The 24,797-nt window shown below is 39.0% G+C and overlaps 1 protein-coding gene across 4 annotated transcripts in view; it reads right to left on the minus strand.

Annotated features, from left to right (window-relative positions):
* The window catches only part of EFL1 (elongation factor like GTPase 1), a 133,124-nt gene that overhangs the window by 22,826 nt on the left and 85,501 nt on the right, over positions 1–24,797 (minus strand). For 2 of the 4 annotated variants that reach the window (XM_029237905.1, XM_029237907.1), the window contains 3 exons: positions 13,127–13,258; positions 7,598–7,745; positions 2,663–3,642 (listed from right to left, as the gene is read on the minus strand). In XM_029237905.1, the coding sequence (XP_029093738.1) occupies positions 2,663–3,642; positions 7,598–7,745; positions 13,127–13,258 (1,260 nt within the window). Of the gene's footprint in view, positions 1–2,648; positions 3,643–7,597; positions 7,746–13,126; positions 13,259–24,797 lie in introns of all 4 variants that reach the window. The other 2 variants (XR_003795911.1, XM_029237906.1) reach the window with 2 other exon arrangements.

Below are 24,797 nucleotides of genomic sequence, written 5' to 3' on the forward strand. Positions count from 1 at the left end.
TTTCCATAAACTACAGACTAGAAAGCCATATACTAATTTCCTACAGAATTTTAAGAAAACATTATAAAGATTTGTATATATTTATAGAAGCATGAAGTAAACCTTTGGAGATGACACGGACTTTCTAACATAAAATCCTATCAACCTAAGCTTATTTCTTCTTATAAGATGGTTGGTAAGTTGATAATCAGGGGAATGCTATATATACAAAGGACCTCAACTTCATCACAACATTCAATTCACTACTTATTGAGTTTCACTTCTCACCAGACAAGAAAAGGACACATGAAAAAAAATTAAAAAATGAATCAATGTGTGACGATTATGGTGTTGAGGGACTTCCCCGGTGGCGCAGCGGTTAAGAATCCGCCTGCCAATGCAGGGGACACGGGTTTGAGCCCTGGTCCAGGAAGATCCCACATGCCACGGAGCAACTAAATAAGCCCATGTGCCACAACTACTGAGCCCACGTGCCACAACTACTGAAGCCCACGTGCCTAGAGCCTGTGCCCCACAACCGCAATGAGAAGCTGGCACACAGCAATGAAGAGTAGCCCCTGCTCGCAGCAACTAGAGAAAGCACATGCACAGCAACGAAGACCCAACGCAGCCAAAAAAAAAAAAAAATTATGGTGTTGATTTCTTTTTCTTGGCATTAAAAAACTCAAAACTTCCTTCACTATTGTTGTAATGTTTATTATGTATTTTACACACACACACACACACACACACAAAACCTAAGGGAAGAAATTAATTGTATAGACCCAGTTTACTCATATGTAAATATAGGAGTTCTACATAATTTCAGTCACTAAGATTTAAATCCAGCTTTTGGGGGAACAAAATAGAAAGACAAACTTATTTAAAAAAATAAAAATGAGGTTGATCCTGACTTCTCACAAGTGAATGACAAGATGCAACTGCTGAACTGCATTAAAAGAAGAATGCTGTACCGCATGCGGGAGGTAGCAGTGTGTCTGTGTCTGTACGGGTGAGATGGTATCTGGGGTGCTGTTTATGGCTGCTTTATTTAAGAGGGAGGCTGACCGAAGGAAGTATGCCCAAAGGACAGCAACTGGAACAACTGAAGGATTAAAAAAAATCATATCCTGAAAACCAGCTGAAGGATGTGGAGAGTTTTCCCCTACATATAAAGCTAGAAAACGAATGCTCCCCTCAAATATATGAAGTGCTACTGCACGTAAGAGGGACGAATGGTGGTATGAATGGTGAGAAACTAGCAGGAGACAAGACTTTTTTGCTCAATATGAGAAAGACAGTTTAATCCCGGAACTGGCTGTGAGCTGCCCATCAACAGAAGTATTCAAACAGAGGTGGTATACGCATCTGTCAGCGTAGGAGAGACTGGAGAAGACCTCTGAGGTCTTTTTTTGAAGGAATTAAGACTGCTTGATTCTAATTCTACCTCTGCCTTCTTAAATTAAGAAGGTTCTCAATGGAAATGTGAAGAACACCTGGGAATGGTCTAGATCGGTGTTCCTCGAACTAAGCTACGGATTCCGTGAGACGTTAATAGGATGTTGTATTCAAGTAAGGCTGAGAAACACCACATATTCCAGGCCATATCTGCAGATCTGACTCACAGCACATACTGGCTTTAAGCCGTCCCAGAATAACCAAACCTATGTACCTGTGTTTAACTCAACTGTTTTTGAAATGCTGCTATGGGTGCTCCGTTCCTCTCACAGGAACCTTACTGTGATGCAAGCCTAAATTTCTTTTTGGGGAAGAAAACCCCCAACAATTTAGATTTATGCTTTTAGGAATTAATTGGCAAAAGAACTTTACCAAAAAGAATGTAAAGGAACCACATACTGACTCAAAGGACCTCAGAGCTCGAGAAAACACAACAATTTGGTCCTCTCGCTCATCCAGTGCTCAATTCCCCCTTCTATAACCTCCTCACCGCTGAAGCCGTTCCACAATCTCAAGAGGGTAAAGAGAACTACCGTGTGGCCAGGCATGGTTCCAGGTCCTATATTTGTGTCCTCATGCTACTCTTCACAACCTCCAATGAATTATTACCTTCTTTTTCAGAGGTGAAGAAAATAAGTCTCACTGAAGTACAATCTGTCAAAAGTCAAAACAGCTACCAAGTGCCAGGGTTCAATGTCTCCTGAGATCTTAAAGGTTCCTCCCAAAGAGAGAAAAATCAGCAGTAGGATCTGATATAATAGTTAGCAGTGGATAAAGTCCCAAATAATTTTCTTCTTCAGAAGACACCCAGAATTCACAGAAGCCCTTTGTGTTAGGAGTACGAGAATGTCACCTTATTCTCTGATCGTTATCACAACTTTGGTTACCCAGACTGATATGGTTATTCCCTTGTGAAAAACTACTGCACGGGTTTGGATGGTAAAATATATGAGAAGTTTAAACCTCATTTACCAGACCTTCGGTTGCAGAAAAGTCTTTCTATTTTTGCAAAACAAAATATCCTAAGTTGGCAAAACTTCCGCTCCCTTGCCCCCAAGATTTTAATATTTAAGGCCTCTGACTTTCTAAGATCTTAGTTCCTGAAAATCATATGATAATGTAGCTTCTGCAAAAAAAAAAATATTAAATGAGTTTAAGCTTTCTGATCTGAGAGACTTCCACTGTTATTCATGGTATTTCTCAGTCTTTACCTTTCTTGCCTTACCGAGAACATCACTGGTGGCCATGATGTCACACGTGTACATTGCTGCCATCAGACGCTGAGGTTTCACTTGCAGTGCATAGCGACAGGCTTCCTTCATGGTGGCAATGAGCTGTCCTGAGAAGGGTCCATAGCAGTCGGTGAGTGAAGACTCTCCTTTCTGGGAAGTCCTCTTCTCAAAGGGCTCGGAGCAGCCACCTTGTAGGTCTTGGTGTTCATCTCTACCAGAACAGGTTTCACCTTCCCCCTGTCCCTCTTTTACCAGATCACTTTGTTCTTGATTCTGCTTATCACTTGCTGTTTGGTCTTCAAATTTACTTAGGTCCCATTTTTCCAGAACAAAACAGACACCCATGAGAGGCTCCTCACACATGGGGCCAGAGAGGGTTGCTAGCTGGAAGCCACTCACGATGCTATTGCCCAAATCTCGGTATCTACTGGCTTCTTTTGATGCTTTGCCATCTGGGCCTGTCCATACTGAATTCTGAAAATCTTTACTTTTATTTACTAATATGTTGGGCCCACATTTTCTTGGGCCAAACGACCAGATTTGGTCAACAGTGTTCCTCCATTTTCTCCCTGTTAGATGTTGCTCTAGTTTTCCTTTGAATTCCCAAATTTTCTCTTGGGTCTTCTGGTGAATCATCTGAGTGTTTTTATCCTCATTCAAAGAGGATATCAACTGCTCCATAGAACGAATCACATCACTATTTTCTTCCAGAATCTGAGTGACTTCTTCTGGAAGGGGCATGGCTCGAACACTGAGTGTGGCAAGTTTATTGGGGGTTGTCATGGTGATTAGCCCACCAGAGTAAACTTGGATTCCTTCAGGGATTCTATGATCTTCTTTTGTTTGGTGTATGACTGCAACTTTTTGTTGTTTGCCTATTTCTTCATTGACCATGTCAACTTTGGGGGGTTTTGTGATTGTTTCTCTGAATGGAATAATGGGTTCAGATACACTGATTTGAATCTTTGCAAACCTACAGAGTCAAGAGAAATAACACAAGGTTATAATCAAAATGGCATCAAAACGCCCATGTAGAAATGTTACATAATGAATATTCTGCAAAAACATAGAAATATAAAAATTATTTTACTAGGAAATATTGGTAATTTACATTATATCAGAATTCAAAAACCACTTTCATTTCAGATTCAAAAGACCACCTCTAATGGGAACAGACCTTCAGGGAGTTCTTTGCATATACTAGAATCTCACTGCTTTGTTCATTCTCAAAATAAATAAACCATGTATTTAGATAAGAATGTTTTACAATGGAATATTACTCAGCCATAAAAAGAAACGAAATTGAGTTATCTGTAGTGAGGTGGATGGACCTAGAGTCTGTCATGCAGAGTGAAGTAAGTCAGAAAGAAAAAGACAAATACCGTATGCTAACACATATATATGGAATCTAAGAAAAAAGTAATGTCATGAAGAACCTAGGGGTAAGACAGGAATAAAGACACAGACCTACTAGAGAACGGACTTGAGGATATGGGGAGGGGGAAGGGTAAGCTGTGACAAAGTGAGAGAGTGGCATGGACATATATACACTACCAAACGTAAAATAGATACCTAGTGGGAAGCAGCCGCATAGCACAGGGAGATCAACTCGGTGCTTTGTGACCACCTAGAGGGGTGGGATAGGGAGGGTGGGAGGGAGGGAGACGCAAGAGGGAGGAGATATGGGAACATATGTATATGTATAACTGATTCACTTTGTTATAAAGCAGAAACTAACACACCATTGTAAAGCAATTATACTCCAATAAAGATGTAAAAAAAAAATAATAAAATAAAATAGGCATTAAAATATTTTTTAAAAAGAATGTTTTGAGTGCAGAATAAATGTTTTAATAAGGTTTTACATGAATTCTTTAAAATATTATCTGCCACTTTAAGAATCTGGAGAAGAAAAGCTCAATGATTATAACTCTTAAGAGATAAAAAAAAAAAAAAATCACAGAACTTCAGGATATCCAGTCAAATCCTGACAGTGGATTTGGCTTTGATGAGGTTCATGGTGAGGCTGGCAAGACCTAGGAGTTTGTCTAGAGTAGCACTCTCCAAAAGATCTTTCTGAAATAATGGAAATGTTCTATATCTGTACTATGATTACAGAGTACTTGATATGTGGCTAATACAACTGGGGAAACAAAGTTTTAATTTCATTTAATTTTTTTTTTTTTTTGCGGTACGCGGGCCTCTCACCGCTGCGGCCTCTCCCGCACAGGCTCAGCGGCCATGGCTCATGGGCCCAGCCGCTCCGCGGCATATGGGATCTTCCCAGACTGGGGCACGAACCCGTGTCCCCTGCATCGGCAGGCGGACTCTCAACCACTGCGCCACCAGGGAAGCCCTTAAATTATTTTTTTTATCACCTAAACATAAAACCCCCATACTGTATATAGTTCAGTTTGGCCTGCTTTTTGGACTTTATATGAATAGAATCAAACATTTTTTTCTTCAATTGTCTTCTTTTGCTCAATATTATGTTGTGAAATGCATCCATGTTTGCGTAGTTAGCTTGTTCACTGAGATTATTCTATAAAATTCCATGGTATGGATTTACCGTAATTTATTTGTTTATGCATTTTATTTTGAGTTTTTTCCAGTTTTGGGCTATTAAAATTTTTGTTGCTATGAATATTATTGATGCACATTTGTCCAGCTTTGTGTTAAGTATATATAGAATAGAAATGGGAATAGATTTGCCAAGCCGTAGGAAATAATTATCTCCTCCCTTCGTAGATAATACCCAAACTACATTCCAAAGTAGTTGTACCAACTCACGCTCCCACTCGCTGTGTAGGTAAATTCCTACATCTTTGCTCTACATCCTTGCCACCATCTGATGCTGTCACTTTAAAAAATTTCAACCACAAATAAGTAATTCAATTAAAATCAGTTTTAGATTTAAAGGGGGAATTTTACTTGAAATATAATTCTAAGTACCATAAAGCATTATTTTTAAAGAGGACTTAATGGCCTGAGAAACGTAAGGTTATTTAACATTGAATTTTAATTTGGTAGCAAAGAGTGTGAAAAGAGAGAAAATAAGTTAGTTCAAAAACTCCAAAAAATAACATAACATTTCAATACTGTTAAGAAAAAACCCCTGAGAATTAAGTTACTATTTTAAAATACATTATGCCTTATGATTTATCCAATTACGATTATTCTCTAATCAACATTATAATTATACCTTCAGAAATTCTAAGAAAATGGTGACAACATGAAAGAGATGGAGAAACCTACCTTCCAATTTTGCACTAATTATGGCTATAAAAACATTTAAAGAAACCCAAATGGATGGTGCTGCAGGAGCAGCTCTTCTTATTCTACTGTATTATTATTAGTAGTAGTAAAGTAGTACTGTACTACAACAACAATTATTACTACTACTACTACCACCACTACCAATTTTACTAGGTTGTTTTAAGGATTAAATGAGACACACAGAGTTCAACACAGTGACTAACATGTAGTATTTAGTATGTAATCATGTTGATTATTTATAATTACAATTTTAGCTATAATTATTATTATGGTTATTAAAGTCCCAGAAAATTGAAAAATAAAAGGAAGGAAGGCCATTACAGGGTGATTCATCAAAGAAAAACAAATGGCCAATAAACATATTAAAAAATGTTTCAGGGACTTCCCTGGTGGCGCAGTGGTTAAGAATCCGCCTGCCAATGCAGGGGACACGGGTTTGAGCCCCGGTCCAGGAAGATCCCACATGCCGCGGAGCAACTAAGCCCGTGCACCACAACTACTGAGCCTGTGCTCTAGAGCCCGTGAGCTACAACTAATGAGCCTGCGTGCCGCAACTACTGAAGCCCATGCACCTAGAGCCCGTGCTCCACAAGAAGAGAAGCCACCGCAATGAGAAGCCTGTGCACCGCAACGAAGAGTAGCCCCCGCTCGCCGCAACTAGAGAAAGCCTGCGCGCGGCAACAAAGACCCAACGCAGCTAAAAATAAATTAATTAATTAAAAAAAAAGTTTCAGTATCATTACTAAGCACAGAAAGTGTATATTAACAATGAACATCTTTTATTCGTCTTCCAGGTTGGTGAAATTTTTAAAAATTATGATATACAGGGCTGGCAAAAGTTTGGGAAAAGAGACACTTTCAAATACATCTTGCTAGTTTCAGGGTAAACTGGAACAGCCTTTCTTAAGGATAATATGGATCATAAGCCTAAAAAATATGCCAGCAATATAATATGCCACCTTTTGAATCAGCAATTATACTTCCAGAAGTTTATCTTAACCAAATAATCAGAGCTGTGTACAGATATCTGTAGGTATTTGAATACACATAGAACAGACTAGGGATTTATGGACCCAAATGTAATGGTCATAGTTATCTCTGCATGGTAACTGAATGATTCTTTTTCTTCTTCTGTATTTCCCTAATTGCTACAATAAACATATATTACCTTTGGAATAAAGAGGAAAAACATAATTTACAAAAAGTTATTTGGGATGCCTATTTTATGACACTTATGTATCACCATGATAGAGAAATATAAAGATTTACCGAAGGTTTACACTGCAGAGACCCCATCAATAAGGAAAGGAAGTCTATCCTAATTACAGCCTGTGTTTACAAAATACGATTTTGTTTTGTTGCCCTGATATGATGTGTGTGTATATGCTTAAAGTAAAATGAAAATATTTTAAAATATTTTATGACTCAAACTAAAAATGCAAAATCATGCAAGTATAGCAGTGAATACTATTTGTCAGTTATTAAAAATTAAATCTATGATCCAGTAACACAATAACAGTTCATGTTTAAGTTGAGGGCACTTAATTTTTCTCCAAAGACAAACCACAGCGTAAGTTCAATGGGTTTAGGAAACGCTAAAGCATCCCACCGATTTTGGGGCTATCATTCCTTCATCTCTGTTATCACCTAACCTTTCTTTTAAGTCATCCAGGCATCGCTGAAGGTGAACTTCCCCTGCTGTGACTAAAACGTGCTCTCCCGTTTCCTGAATTAAAATCTGGACACAGGGATCAGCTTGGTTTAACAGTTTCATTCCTCTGACGAGCTGAGGCATTTCACCTAGGTTAACAAAATGAAATACTGATTAAATACAAGATAAGGACTAATATAATCTAAAGATAACACCTGTGAGAAAACTGAAGGGAAAAGTATAATGAAATAAACTCTTAAAATAATGGTTTATTGTTCTTCCAAATAATATAGCCATGTGAAGAAAACTACCCTCTAGTAATTTACCTGTACAGATAGCTCACATGAGACACGTGTCACATATCACTGAGACTCCCAAAGCTGATCTATGCCACTTCTTCAAACACTCAGCAAATATAAACTACCATCGTTACACTTGTAAATCCACCTAAATGTATTACACATGTATATATACCTAGAAATGTAACAGAACTCTTCCCAAACAGTACCTATAAAACTATAAAAGCAACAAATAAGCAAAGGAAGCATTCAATATGATACTCAATTCAAGAAACTGTACCAGAAGCTCATATTTAAAATAATTATTGGGCTTCCCTGGTGGCACAGTGGTTGAGAGTCCGCCTGCCGATGCAGGGGACACGGGTTCGTGCCCCCGTCCGGGAAGATCTCACACGCCGCAGAGCGGCTAGGGCCGTGAGCCATGGCCGCTGAGCCTGCACGTCCGGAGCCTGTGCTCCGCAACGGGAGAGGCCACAACAGTGAGAGGCCCGTGTACCGCAAAATATTAAATAAATAATAATTATTTATGAAACTGCTTGACAGAACTGTGGATTTTAGAATAAAGCTGCCCTTTGGGTGAGAGGTGGGATACACTAAGCAGCCACTTTATCCCGTGAGCTATGGGTACCTTCTGCATTCCACTCTGCTGGTGCTTTCAGTATCTAATTGCTTGTTCCCTACAGTTCTTGGGGTACAGGTAGGGATTTGGATCCACATCTTGAGTTCTGCTGCTTTTTCACACCTTTCATATGCGGGGTGGCCACTATTCACTCAAGGCAGGTCACAGGAATTCTCTTGTTACTACTTTAGCAGAGACATTGGCTTTGAAGGCATTTTTACGCAGTCTTGTTTCACTTCTACGTCTGAAGGAAGGACTCAGTTAATTCCTCAATGCTTGGTTTTCAACATGCCAAACAAACCAAACCACGGGAGCTTTCTGCAATCAGTGGTTTTTCAACATATTCTACCCAAGTTGACTACCCATATCTATTCCATATCTATTTATTCTTTAAATAAGCTTTTCTTAATGATAACTAACACTTTATAGTGCTAAGTGTGCCAGATAAGCACTTTACATATATGAACCCATTAACTAGGAGGCAGGAATGATTACTGTTCTCATTTTATAGATGAGCAAACAGGCACAGAGAACCTTAAGGAACCTGTGCTCAAGGTCACAGACACACTGGTTTTGAAGCCTGCAGGCAGACAGCCATAGAGCCACACTCCATAATGGGTGTCGGCACCCTCACAGGTCGTGGTCATGAGCCACATATGGGATGCGTGAAATGCTGACGGAAGACAGGGAGTGGGATTTCACTGTTTGTGGAGGTGACGGATGTACCCTCATGTTTTCCTTTTCAGCATTTGTAGTTTTCCTTTGCCTAATTCCGTGGACAGATACTATCTAGTGTTAAGTTAACCTTCACAGAATTTGAAATATGGCTTAAAAAGATTCTTGCACAAAGACCACTAATAATACATATCACACAAGCCCAAGGGAATAATTTTTAAAAAAATGACAAAGCTTTTTGTCAGCTCTCCAGCACCAAATTACAAAACAATGTTACCAGTATGAGGACCTAATAAATTCTTTTTTTAATTTTTCCTTATAAATTTATTTGTTTATCTTTGGCTGCATTGGGTCTTCACTGCTGCGTGTGGGCTTTCTCTAGTTGTGGCGAGTGGGGGCTACTCTTCGTTGCAGTGCGCAGGCTTCTCATTGCGGTGGCTTCTCTTGTGGCACAGCATGGGCTCTAGGCACGCAGGCTTCAGTAGTTGTGGCTCGCGGGCTCTAGAGCGCAGGCTCAGTAGTTGTGGCGCACAGGCTTAGTTGCTCCGCGGCATGTGGGATCTTCCCGGACCAGGGCTTGAACCAGTGTCGCCTGCACTGGCAGGCGGATTCTTAACCACTGTGCCACCAGGGAAGTCCACAAACTCTTAAGAAAACAAAAACCAAAAACCCACTCACATTCACGTACACACTCAAATCTGTCACTTCAAGGCAAAGGTGACAGTGTAACAATAAGCAAAGAAGAAGCTTTTTCAAAAGAAATTTGGCCTGTCTGACCAATAGAATACTGCAGAAGTGATATGTGATTCCTAAGGCTCGCTAACAAAAGGTACTGCAGCTTCTGTTTTAGTGTCTTGGACTACTGGCTAAAGCCAGTAACCATACGGTGCTCTAGGAAAATCAAGCAGCCATGAGGAGAGGTCCCTGTGGAGGAACTGAGGTCCCCAGCAAGCACCAGCTTATGAGCACCTGCGAGTGAACCACCGTGGAAGTCCAGCTAAACCTTCGGACGGCTGCAGCCTGCCATGATATATGACTACAACTGCGTGAGACATCCCCAAACTGAACCCTTCCGAAATTCCTGACCAAAGGAACTGTGAAAAATAAGAAGTGATTACTGTTCTTTCAAGTCACCAAATTTTGGAGTAATATGTTAAGCAGTATTACATAACTAATGCAACTATAAACCACAATCATAAATAAATAATACACATTCACCTATTTATAGATACAGTGCATATCTCCAACAAATACAAATAAGAATATTTTAAAGACAGTTATTTCATTTTCATCTCAATTTTTACAGTAACTTCTATGCTTGTGTGTATTTCATATGGTACAGAAAACATCAGCACAGAAGTTCATGTATCTATATAACCATATGCAGAGAGGGCTCTTTTCTTTTAACTGATATGGATAAAGGATGGAAAAATTCTGGAAACCAGTAACTCTGCTCTCAGGTAAACAGAATTTCTTGGATTCCTAAAAGTTAAGATCCAGAGGCAGGAGTCTGAATCCTGACTTAACCACTTACTAACTGCTAACTGTAAGGCCATGGGCAAGTGAACTAGCTTCTCTAAGCTTCAGTTTACCTCATGTGAAGATGAGGATAAAAAATAGCACACGGCTGTTGAGAAGATTAAATGAGATAATGTCAAATCCTCAGAATGTAGCACACAGTCAGGATCAATGATGACGCTGAAAATAATAATGGCTTTGGGCACGTGGAGTTCTCTGTGTTTGGGTGTTGGATTTTGAGTAGACCCCGTGGTCATGGAGCAGAGTGGCGGCCACCATGACATCTGGACCTCAGCTTAGGAAGTCAGAGAAAGAAAAGTGGAAGAACAAATGCTCGGAACGCCTTCACACCAAAAGAAGAGTAAAAAGGCTGTCTTCTAGATTAGTTAACCCAGTTTGTCAGCATGAAAATGAAAAGAGGGCCTGGGGACACATGTTCTGTTCAGAAATAAACAATGCAACTGCCTGGTGCTTCTCAGGGGCAGTACTACTGGGAAGTTGAGGTACAGGAGGGTGGGACATCCCAATAGTCATTAGACATGTAATCCGTAAAGAGAGGGGCTATCGCCCCAAAGTAAGGATGGGCATAAGAAACTAGGGCAAAGAGTAAAGGGACAATAAATATCCTCTGAGGGCTCAGAGGAATGAGACTAGCATCAAGAGAAGTATTCCCAGACATTCTAAATGTAAAATAAGATGCTGACATTGTAATAACAAGAAGACAGAACAATGGGTATAAACTTCAGACATGGAAATACAGAATGGCGTACACTTCAATAACATAATCAAGAATACGCATGGCAAGTTCAGCAAGAACAATATACTTGATTGGGAAAAGTAGCAATACTCCTTTTAAAATTATGAAGAAAACCGGGTGCCCCTTCTATCATTTTAGTTTATTTTTTACAAAGTTCAGAAAAATCTAATGCAACACGTATGAGGAAATAAATTTTGGCACTCAGATGGACAATCTTAAGTAATTCTGTTTATTAGATTACCTTGTTTATGAGAAAGCAATTAATCTTACTGAGTCTGCTATGGGACAGGAAGTAAGCTAGGTACTAGGATCTCTCATCTCATGTAGCCAGAGCTGTACAGAAGGTGGCCCTTTAGGACTGGGCTTTTACTCGGCTTGGATAATAGCACAGAATAGCACACAACTATCAAACAGACTCCAAAAAATTATACATTTCTCTTAAAACATTATAGCTTAAATTTCTTTAATCCCTGTTTTAAAAGTAAGAAATAAGATTTAAATAAATACTAGAAACACCTAAGAATAAATTATGGTTGCCAGACTCAAATGTTACAACTTCAATAAAACTGAGCTTTCTTCTATTGTATGTGCTTCTTAGGGTTGGAGGCAGTTAGCAAGGAGAATAAAAGAACAAACCATGAGGGGCCGGGATCTGGACAAACCCACAAAGAGGAAGCAGGCATTACACAGAATGGGGTAAATCCATGCAACAACCAAAGACACTGTCAGTCCACAATGACAGCCCAGAAAGCATGCCTGTCTGAGGCCCAAGGCAGACAGCTATTTACTGAGCCCAAAGGCCAGAGATGCAGTCCTCCAAATACATATCTGCTCAAGGGTCCCAGGGATCTTCAATGGCTAGAATATGTCTTAGGAACTGAGGCAGAGACAAGCTTTCCGAAGGCCCCAGCTCTGGGGAGAGGAGGGATATACAGATGCAGGGGCAACGAGGCCATTATATACCTCAACTAAACTGCCATTTTACACATTTGTTCTCTGGTTTCCTTAAAGCAGTCTGGAGACTCTTCACTGACTACCACTAAGCACTGGGAACAGCCAAGTCACAGGGACTAGGGGGGTTAGTGACAATCATGGGAAGGAAAATACAAGAGTCAATGAAGATTGGCCAGGCAAATGGTATAAACCAAAGACTAAGAATTAGTTATTATAGGGACTGGCATATGTAGGTGTCACACAGCCAGACAGAAAGAGGCAGGAAGTGCTTTCTAAACAAAGAGGAAATGCTCAGTGTCCAGATAATCTAGCAAACCTAGAGGGAAGAGGATATGAATTTTGAACCAAGGAGCTTGGGATAAGATTCTAAGAACCATTCACATAAAACATGAACTTTGCTGAGACGCCACCCTGTGCCAGGGTTCTGGGAGATGCAGAGATGACCCTGTTTCTGCCATAAAGAAGAATACAGTCTCCCTGGAGGGCGAAGGTGCCTAAAGACTCCCGGTTCCTAAGACAGAGGTTAGATTCCCCTCAAAATGTTGGTGGTCTGTATGGCCTCATGGCTGGGCAGGTTACTCCTATTATATACCTTCATGAAAATTCATAGTCTACTACTGAAACAAATCATGAGGAACCAAGCATTAAATGCAGGTATTTTAAAAATGTAATGAACATCACAGGCTTTTAAAAACAAGGTCATCTTACTTGGATGTTTCGGTTCAACAGCAACCCTCACAATAGGGGTGGCTTCAAAGTTGAGTGGTATAAATGGCGGGCAGGAGGGCAAGGTAGACAGTGTTGCCGATTTCAGCACAAAGTCTTGAAGGCCTCCTATTCCTGCAGGGAGGAAAAGATCCATGGAGTCAATAAAAGATGATAAATTCTGAATGTATGTTAGAAAAATAACAACATCAACCCAGTATATATGTCACAGAGAAAAAACACTAAACAAATTGGGCTAAAACATACCTACTTTGACCACAGAAATGATCATGTCCAGAAACATATGTCTGAAAATACTAATTACTTTTTAAATTGTTAACTCTTAGTTTTTAAAATACATTAATTTGATGAAGATGAGTCTCTGCTGAAATAATCTCTTTTGCCAAATCTACTTGCTTGTGGGTAAAGGGGATTTAGAGAGGAGAATATCAGTTATCCCCCACCTCCCTCTTGCCCACTCTCCACTTCAGGCTCCCGGCTGATAGTTGCCTAAGGCTCTAAAGCATACATATTTGTCTTTGAGCAGACAGGAGCAGAGAGAATGCCCCCAAAAAGTGAGATGAAGGGGTCATATTGAACCTCACATCCAGAGTAAGAGCAGACATTTTAGAACAAATTAAGAAACACAAGGGCAATTTTTGTGCTTTGGGGTTAAAGAATTAAGAATTGAAGAGGATGTGGAAGGGGAGGCTACCTGTTTTAGGGTAAGGTGGCATAGGAGAAAGGGGCAGGGATATTTAATCGGCAGTCTGCTTTTGTATCTCGAGCTTAGCAACAACTATGAAAAGGAAACAAAGAACAGCTTTGCTACCTTCAGCTGACAAACGGATGTACAGGTACAGGGCACTGGGGTGCCACACAATCGACCATTCGGCCTGGTGGAGGGGAACTGAATCTGACCACACAGTGTGAAAAGCCCCCTCCCACTGCCCCTTCCAAATGCCTCCAGAATTCACCATCCCACTACATTAAGGGATCGCTCCAACTGTAAGAACACCTTCCTTACATTAGGCTGAAACGTGTTTCCCCCATCTCTACACATTGTTCTTAGTTCAGTTCTCCAAAGGTCCACAGAAAACGTGCTTCAACTTTTACCAACTACCCTTTGGATTTCAAAGGCATCTGTCAGATCCTTTTAATCCTTTCCTGCCTCACACTAAACCTCATTAGCTCCTTTAACTGTTTAGCTCATGACATGATTTCTAGACCTTTTGTGTGCAGGGGATCCTCTTCAGACTAAAGTTTCCAAGGAGCTAAATTCATTCCCAGCGCCTCTGGTTTATCCATTTGGTCAAGGTCTAAACTCACTGCTGTCCCTCTTAGCCCAGCACACAGAGAGACCTATACCTGGCCACAGCTTCTTGATAATGTCCTCCATGTACCATGATGTAACACATCTGGGTCTGCCCAAGTTTCCACCAAGTCTACTAGAAATAATAACATCTCCCATGAGGCTAGGGGTTTAGGAAAACCCCACAGTAAATATTCTCTTTCAAACCTCATCCATCCTGCTTCTGACCTCTGACTAGCATGCATTTCCTTCCTGCACACACAGCACATGGTTTCAATGAAAAGATAAATGCTGGTCTCTTCTCTGTTTCACCAGGGATGCAGGCTGCAGAAGGTCAGTATATTTTGAACACTGTCTCTTTAAACTTCTGGTTTACATTTTGCTGTTCAAATCACCAAATCTATTCTTGCTATTTAGATATGCCCAGATTTGTGAACAGATTAAAAACATGAAAAAACTGAAACAAAAGAAGTCAATACCACAGTATTACTAGTCAAGATTAAGACTTTATGGAAAAAGTTATGCTCCAAAGATAGTAAAAAAGTCACTATCTGTAATATGCCACTATTTTAACAAATTTTTTAATATAATTAAAAAATCTAAGAAAGGAACCATTAGTTATTTGGCTGAATCACAATAAAATGATTTAAAAATCACTTTGAGAATTTCTTGATGTACTATCAGATAATTATTAAGTGTACAACTTGATATTTATACAAAACACACTTTAAAACAAACTTTCTGTTTTTAAAATAATGCCATCAGGTACAATCTAGAAAAAAAAAATGAAACAAAACAAAACAGATCACCGTAAACCCATAACCACACCATTTGAATACTGTCACTATATTCATTTGATGTATTTCCTTTTTTATTCCCTCCTCTACTGGCACACATAATTTATACTGTTATAATCTCCATATAATTTTGTGTCATTTTTTTTCTATTTAAATCACATGATTTTCACCTCAGTTGTTTAAATCACAATTATATCAATCAAGGAGGTATAATTCCTTCACATAAAGTTCACGTGCTAAAGCATTTTTCAACTGGGATTGGAGCTGTAGAATGTGTTCCCTTCAGGGAATCATTTTAGAAGTTTTGGGATGGGAAAAGTGATAGGTCAGAAAAAGAATATGCAAAATTAGCATGGCATGAATTTGTTTCAAGGATTAAAGAGGGTGCAAAGCTTTTTCCATGTATGTTTTAAAAAAAGGCATATGACTTAAATAAAAGAAAGATAGAGAAAAAACAGGCTGATGAATATGGAGCAAAAGGAATTTACTAAACACCAAGAATTCTAACTTGTTTTTATACGAACGCCAGTAACTTTTGTCTGACTGAAGACGAACAATCCAAGTCCTCTCTGGTCCTGATTCTTCTCTATATAACAAGGAGTATTAGACATTTTGAGTGAGTGAATTCTAGCTTACAGGCTGGGGTGACACCTGAGTAAATACTGAGTTCTTCCACTGGGTACACAGGCCCTCACCAGGATGTGTACCATACCCTTCAAACTTTTCTTAATCAAAAATCAGCATTTTGCAAACACTGCCAGACCAAAATTTTTTCCAGGTTCTCTCTAATGTTTCTTTTTACAAAGTATTCCATTTTTAGGTTTGTTTTTTTTTTGAGAAACTGCCATACTGTTGTCCACAGTAGCTGTACCAATTTACATTCACACCAACAGTGTAGAAGGATTCCCTTTTCTCCACATCTTCACCAACATTTGTTATCTGTGTTCTTTTTGATGATGGCCATTCTGATAGGTATGAGGTAATATCTCATTGTGGTTTTGATTTGCATTTCCCTAATGATTAGGGATGTTGAGCATCTTTTCATGTGCCTGTTGGCCACTGGCATTTCCCCTTTGGAAAAATATCTATTCAGATATTCTGCCCATTTTTAAATCGGGTTGTTTTGTTTTTTTGATGTTGAGTTGTATTAGCTGTTTATATATGTTGGATATTAACCCCTTGTGGTCATATCAGTCGCATCATTTGCATATGTGACTGATATGACCCAGCAATTGCACTCTTGGGTATATATCCGAAAAAAATAAAAACACTAATTTGAAAAGATACATAAACCCCAATGTTCATAGCAGCATTATTTACAATAGCCAAGATATGGAAGCAACCTAAGTGCCCATCAACAAATGAATGGATAAAGATGTGGTATATATATATATATTTAAATAAATAGAATAGAATACTACTAAGTCATAGAAAAGAATGAAATGTTGCCATCTGCAGCAACATGGATGGACTTGGAGGGCATCATGCTAACTGAAATAAGTCAGACAGAGTGAGACAAATACTGTATGATATCACTTATTTGTGGAATCTCAAAAATACAACAAGCTGGTGAATATAACAAAAAAGAAGCAGACTCCCAGATATGGAGAACAAACTAGTGGTTACCAGTAGGGAGAGGGAAGGGCAATACAGACACAGGGGAGTGGAAGGTACAAAACTATTGGGTGTAAGATAGGCTCAAGGATTTATTGTACAACAGGGGGAATATAACCAATATTTTATAATAACTGTAAATGGAAAGTAACTTTTAAAAATTATATACAAATTAAAAAAAATTTTCTTAAGTATTCCAGAAACAAGCAACGTTAAGGAGCACACCTTTTATGATATGAGACTGAAAATATTGTGTGGGCCCTGAGAGATGGATTGGTCTTCTGTCGACAACTTTTTTTCTTTAACAACCCCCTGCTGCACCAGTTGAATCAATCTAGGATGAGGGCACACTGGCAGCAGTAAGATGGTGAAATCATTACTGAATTCTAACACTGCTTCCTGGAGAGGAGCCTGTTAGCTGTCTGGAGAGAGGAGCATTACTATCTTCAGGAAAGTTTCGAATCGTAAACTGCTCTTTCATTGCTGGTATAAAAATAATACTGGAATTAAAAAAAACTTTGTGGGAAAACATGTTACTGCTCTAGCTAGAATATGGTCTCCTAATTGCCAAAGTTTTATTGCAAGACAACTTTAACATTACTACACCCAGAACCATCAACCTGTTCCTCTTAAACTGTTTAATAAGACTGAATTAATGGATTCCTTTAAATCTTCATAGTAAATGCAAGTTATGTATCATGGATGTCTACAGGGTCTCAGGCCTATGAGAGCAATAAACACTACTTTAGAAGAGATATGAGGATTCAGACAACTATTAAAACAAAACCAAACCAAACCTTTTTTTTTTTTTTTAAAGTAGAGGTTCCCAGAGTAGTTGGTGAGAACCTAGAAAACCTTTGGTTTCAGAAGACTACCTTCTGCTCTAGGTCCTTCTGTCTTTGAATACCAAAGAAGCCCATATCCTCCGACTTTAATTTTACGCCCTTATTCTGCACCTTTCTGGAAACTCAGATTCTGCTCTCTTTCAGTCAACTACATAGGATATCAGGGGATCCATGCACTTTATAATTCTTGTCATGGAGGGAGCAGGCAGGTAGGTACAATAAATATAAAATGGGCCTTTTCCAAGCCTGCCTGCCGAGCATCTCCAATGCAGACCAGTATTGCTGAAGTTTTCAGAGGACTGGTCCAGTCTGTCCATGATGCTAAACAAGTTCCTTAAATCAACTGCCCTTTACCTTCTTGGTGAAATAGGAGGCCCCGGGGAAAACTCTTGCAACAATGACATCACCATGTCAGGATTTTTTTCCTTCTCGTAGGGACAGATGGAGCTCATAACCAGCTAACAGTTACATCAAGATCTGGGGTCCTTTTCTCAGAAGAGAGACCACAGTAAATGGAAAATGTAACACCTTAAGAATCAAAACCTTTTTTTTTTTTTTTTTTTTAAAGAGCCGTCTAGACTTGCTATCTTCGTCTATATTCCAGAACAGGTGGAAACGTGGCCCTCAGGGTCCAGAACCAGGTAAGGGAGCTATAATTAGGTGTCACTGTGGAGTCTCAATTTATGCATCAAGACCACTTCTATTTATGCCAGACCACCATTCCTGCGAAACAGATGACTCAGTAGAGCTCGCTGTCACCAAGGGAATTAACACAGTTGGAAGGGTCTAGGATTAAAATAGTGGAAGGAATTTCACCTTGGACCTGGAGGCAATGCGGAGTACCTGAATGGTGCCTAATATTCACTCAGAGTGAATAAAAGGGAAGTTACTTCTGACTGTCTCTTGGTGTGTTATACCACGATAAAGGATCTACTAATGCTAGCCCAGGAGAAAGAATGAAGCACATTAATTAAAATATTTGAAAACAATGTTTTCTATTAGAACAGAAATAGATGTGAAGGACTGTGGGGAAGGGAATACCAGGCCAGGGACACAACATATACAAAGTGCTGGAGTGTTGTGGGAACCCAAAGTAGTTCAGAATACCTTATGCATAGAATACACCAAGGGGCTGGCAAAACAGGAGGGTGAAGGAAAACAGAGAGATTATCAAGGGATGTGGATATCAAGCTAAGCTGAGACTTTACTCTGAAGGGTGTGGATATGGAAACAAGTAGATAAATTAGAGAGAAATGAGGTAAGCTATCAGTCTTGGTGGTTACGTAGGAGCTGGAAAGAAGGGACAGGAAGAAACGAGGATGAAATCCAGATTTCTAACTTGGAAAACTAAGCATTTCTCTACCCTTCTTTTAGGTTCATAAGTTTTTCCTATCGTTTTTATTAGTTCTTCATGTAATAAACATTTTAACTCTTATCATATTTTTTTTTCTCCAGACTACAGTTTCCCTTTTGATTTTGCTTCTATTTTTTCTCTTTAGTATCTTTTTGAGCTTTTTCTATTTGGTGTCTAAACTTCAGAGCTTACAAACTTCAGTGCTCTCAAAAGAACTGACACTTATTCAACTTTCTGTTAGTTTTCCAAGAGTTTAGTTTTAAGGGCAGGGGCACAACTAGGCACTTTCATAAAGTTTCTTCAATGAACAAGTGAACCTGAGCACAGTTCCCGTCCTCAGAGCTTAAAATCTGGAGGGGGACAAAGGCAGATAAACAGGCAATCACAATATAATGTGATAAATGTCATAATAGGAAAACTACGAGGCTTATGTGGAAAGAGAAACTGAGAGGTTAGACTTCCCAGCAGAGTTAACACGTAGGAGTATCTGAGATAACGCTGCCGATGCTGTGGGAGGAGTGTAGAGTGGGGGAAATGGCGCCACTGGAGGTCCAAGTGAGAACCCAAAGTCATTATCTACAGCTGCAGTGTGGAGCGGAAGGCAGGACTGAAAAGACATTTTCAACCCATTCATTTCCACTTCTCTGAGATCTTGCAACTGCCATCAACTTTCTTTCCTTAGTCAACATGCATTCTTGTGATGTTTGATTTGGAATCAGAAGGAGTTGAATTTAATTAAAGCTCTAACCTTATGCCAGCTACCTAATCTCTCCCTAGTTTTAGTTTCCATATATATAGCATGTGGTACTTTCATAGGGTTACTGTGAGCCTTAAGTAAGATAATCAAATAAAGAGTTACAGTCGCTGGCAGAGTGAGCACTCAATAAATGGAGGTGGTGGCAGTGGTGGTTATAATTGGTTGTAGTGGTAACAGTAGTTGTCAGTAATAGTTTTGTTAATCAAAATGGTTTTCTTGTGTATGGTATGAAGTGCATATTTAATTTTTATATATACTATTAACTAGTTAACTGTAAAGGAGGTTATAATAACTTCTCTATAAGGGACTAATCACATCCATTTATAAGCTTTGAATCCTGTCCCACTGACCTAAATTTATATTTTATATAGTAACACATGGTTTTAAACGATGCTCCTTCAAAGATGTGATTCCAATTCAAATGATTTCAGTAAAAGGGAAGAAGTGTACAATGTTTAGCACATAAGAGGAATAAAATGCCTAGTATAGTTTAAAACAATGCTGGAAATTTAAGATTTAAAAAGAAAAAGAAAAGAGATATGGCTTTACACAACCAGGAAATTGTAACCAGATTTCTTCTACCTTTAAACTCGAAATATTTCCAAATAAAAACAGGAAGCAGAGTCACTTCTGGATGAAATGGCAACTTCATCACAAGTACACAAAAGATCCTAGTTGAAATGATCAATGGAAGAAAACTAAGGAAAAACTGAATGAATAGTGAAACTAGAGAGGGCACTTCAAACTTTGAGCTATTTCTGTTAACTGTAGATCAAATTAAAGAAAAACAGCAAGTGTCAGGTCATAACTCCATTCTTGAGAAATTAACACAACTTAAGAAAAATGATTACATACGTAGTATACTAGTGGTGGTCTATTTGATAACAGACCAATGGAAATGAAGAGCCTAGAAACATGTATGTGTGAAGGTAGAAAACCTAATGAAATGGAAAAAATAATACAACTGCATCTCTATCACACACCATCTAGAAAAATAAATTTTACATGGAATTGAAAGCACAAGTCATAAGACGACATCATAAGACTGAAGACTGATAATGTCTTACTATATTATAAAATCTACAAAACAAAAATGCCATAAACAAAGTAAAAAGTTATAAAATAGATGTTTTCAATGTTTAAACAAGACAAAGGATTAGTAAGCATAATATATAAAGAACTAGTACAAATCAGTGAAAGAGACATGCAACCAACAGGAATATAGGCAAAGAACATAGTTTCAAGAAAAGACACTAAAAGAAAAGGAAGCTCTAAACGTTCAAAAAACATACAAAAAAACCCCTTAGCCGCATTAATAATAAGGTAAATATAAATTAGAACAATGAGATACTATTTCACACCAATACAACTGGTATAAGTCTGAAAAGAAACCACGTTTGGCAAGTATGTGCAGAAATCATAGGTCTTATGAACTGGAAATGGGAACAAAAACTGTTACAACTATGCAGGAGAACGATTCTGTGATGTTGAGCCAAATACACACAGACTGTGCAACTTGGCAGTTTGATTTCTACTCGTATATCTCAAATCAGTGTGAGCAGCGGGTACAATAGTGTACCAGTAACATACCACAAACAGTGGTACAACTCTAGTGGTAGAACTCTAGGTGATTTGGTAATTGCTGGGAACATTTCTGGTTGGGGCCGACCACAGGCATTAGCGGGCAGCACCACACGGACCAGTGCCTTGGAATGTGTGCAAATGTCCCACACAAAGAATTTTCCCAAACCACACAGCTTTTGAGTATTCTGCTGGACAAACCTATGAATAATGATCCGAGTTTAGATTTAACTCCATTTTAAAAGTGAAGTATTTTTTGCACAATTTAACACATGTTGAATTCTCAGGAATTTTGTTCTGAAAATGAGCTATTCACCATTTTACCAACAGCCACTCGTGGCACCCCAGTCATCAGTACCATACATCTGCATCAAATTGCATCTGTAGCTGTCACATTCATGGTGACTGCAAGTATGTATCTAACTTGATTATGCCATCTAGTATAGTCAAATTGGAACATTTACACACTGCAGGGTACTTTACTTTATTGAAAAAACATTTTTTTAACCAGAAGGTAAGAAAACAGCCTTTTTGTTAGTCCTGCGCCTTGAATGCTTGCATTGTTTGAATTATCACACAGCAATAAGCCCTGGCATTATGCTGTAAATGCATTACATTTGAATTAATCAGTTTAGGCCCTAAAAACTGAAGCTGTGCTCTCACCTCTCGGCTGCCGGACTTGGATTTCCCTGGTCCCTGGTGTCCGCAGAGGGAGTCTTGGATTCCTACCTGATAGGGAGCTGGAATGTTTCTTGAGGTTAACCAAGGTCCTGGGAGTGAGGTGTCTGACAGCCTCAGGCTGAAGGCCCTGTTCAATCTTAGTTCCATGGAAAGACGCTCACCTCCGGGAACTCACAGGCCACCCTGGCATCCGATGTGAGAATGCATCACCTGATGCCACCCCTGTGCCCTTTACCATTTGTAATGATCGTTCTTCCAAAGGTAAAGATTTTCCTCAAAGTCAATTCAGGAATTATGGAATTTAGAGGGTCCTACTGAACCTTATCTTCCAATATATTGTGATTTCTTTGTGAGTAGGGCTCAAAACAGTGGGTGAAGGAATACTTCACCCATGCTTTTTAGATTTATGTCAATAAATTTCTACTGACAACTTATGTTTACAGGTCTGTGCTGAGCACCTTGGAGGAGACAGAGATGAAGAAGACCAAGATCCTATAACTTTCTCTCATTTTAGTATTATAAGTGCTCCTAAAGCACTCTTAAAACTCAGTTGCATTATTGCTGATAATTTATTCCAATCCCTGAACCTTAGAGCTTGAGATCTTTGTGACCATCGCCATGCGTCTGCATCTTGATGTGGCGCAGTTACTATGGCATGGCACAGACACAACTTACTTGTATTAGAACCTACCAAAGAAATGTAATTCCTAAGGGGAAAAAATAACAATGATAGAATGTTAACAAAATTTTAAGCAAATATAGGTTATTTGAATTCAAGCCAATACTTTTTCCAATGCATGCATTACTTCCCCGTGAGAGGCAGCTTTCAAAGCAGTTCTGTTATTGTGGACCAATCACTTCACAGACCAATGAAGTAAGAATAAGTACTACAGGTTGAATTTTTTAATGTTAATATTACTACTACAAAACTACAGTAATCAAAACAGTACGGTACTGGCACAAAAAGAGAAATATAGATCGATGGAACAGGATAGAAAGCCCAGAGATAAACCCACACACCTATGGTCACCTAACCTATGACAAAGGAGGCAAGAATATACAATGGAGAAAAGACAGTCTTTTCAATAAGTGGTGCTGGGAAAACTGGACAGCTACATGTAAAAGAATGAAATTAGCACACTCCCTAACACCATACACAAAAATAAACTCAAAACGGATTAAAGATCTGAATATAAGGCCAGACACTGTAAAACTCTTAGAGGAAAACATAGGCAGAACACTCTTTGACATAAATTGCAGCAATATCTTTTTTGATCCACCGCCTAATGAAAATAAAAACAAAAATAAACAAATGGGATCTAATTAAACATAAAGGCTTTTGCACAGCAAAGGAAACCATAAATAAAACAAAAAGACAACCCCAGAGTGGGAGAAAAGTATTTGCAAATGAAGCAACCAACAAAGAATTAATCTCCAAAATATACAAACAGCTCGTGCAGCTCAATATAAAAAAAACACAAATAACCCAATCAAAAAATGGGCAGAATATCTAAACAGACATTTCTCCTAAGAAGACATACAGACGGCCAAAAAAGCACATGAAAAGATGCTCAACATCACTAATTATTAGACAAATGCAAATCAAAACTACAATGAGATATCACCTCACACCAGTCACAATGGCCATCATCAAAAAATCTACAAACAATTAATGCTGGAGAGGGTTTGGAGAAAAGGGAACCCTCTTGCACTGTTGATGGGAATGTAAACTGGTAAAGCCACTATGGAGGTTCCTTAAAAAATTAAAAATAGAACTACCATATGACCCAGCAATCCTACTCCTGGGCATATACCTGGTGAAAACCGTAATTCAAAAAGATACACGCACACCAATGTTCACTGCAGCAATATTTACAATAGCCAGGACATGGAAGCAACCTAACTGTCCATCAACAGAGGAACGGATAAAGAAGATGTGGTACATATATACACTAGAACAGGGGTTCCAAACCCCCCGGCTGCAGACCAGTGCCAGACCAGTGCCAGGCAGTGGCCTGTTAGGAACCGGGCTGCACACCAGGAGGTGAGCAGCGGGCGAGCAAGCGAAGCTTCACCTGCCACTCCCCATCGCTCCCTATTGCTCGCATTACAGCCTGAAACATTCCACCCCCCATCCCCTCCAGCCCATGGAAAAATTGTCTTCCACGAAACCAGTCCCTGGTGCCAAAAAGGTTGGGGACCGCTGCACTAGAATATTAGCCAAAAAAAATAACAAAATAATGCCATTTGCAGCAACATGGATGGACCTAGAGATTAAGTCGGACACAGAAAGACAAATATCATATGATATCGCTTATATGTGAAATCTAAAAAAAACGAGTACCAATGAACTTATTTACAAAAGAGAAGTAGAGTCACAGATGTAGAAAACAAACTTATGGTTACCTGGGAATAAAGGGAGGAAGGGCTAAATTGGGAGATTGGGGTTGACATATACACACTACTATATATAAAATAGATAACTAATAAGAACCTGCTGTGCAGCACAGGGAACTCTACTCAACACTCTGTAATGGCCTACATGGGAGAAGAATCTTAACAAAAAAAAGAGTGGATATATGTATATGTATAACTGGTTCACTTTGCTGTACACGTGAAACTAACACAACATTGTAAATCAACTATATGGCAATAAAATTTTTTTTTAAAAAATCATGAAGATATATAAAAACTGGGTATGGTTTGGTGCAAAGAATATATACTTCTGTAGAA

This window comes from Monodon monoceros, unplaced genomic scaffold (assembly GCF_005190385.1).
Source record: "Monodon monoceros isolate NGI ecotype Baffin Bay Population unplaced genomic scaffold, NGI_Narwhal_1 Super_Scaffold_21, whole genome shotgun sequence".
Classification (NCBI taxonomy): Eukaryota; Metazoa; Chordata; class Mammalia; order Artiodactyla; family Monodontidae; genus Monodon; species Monodon monoceros.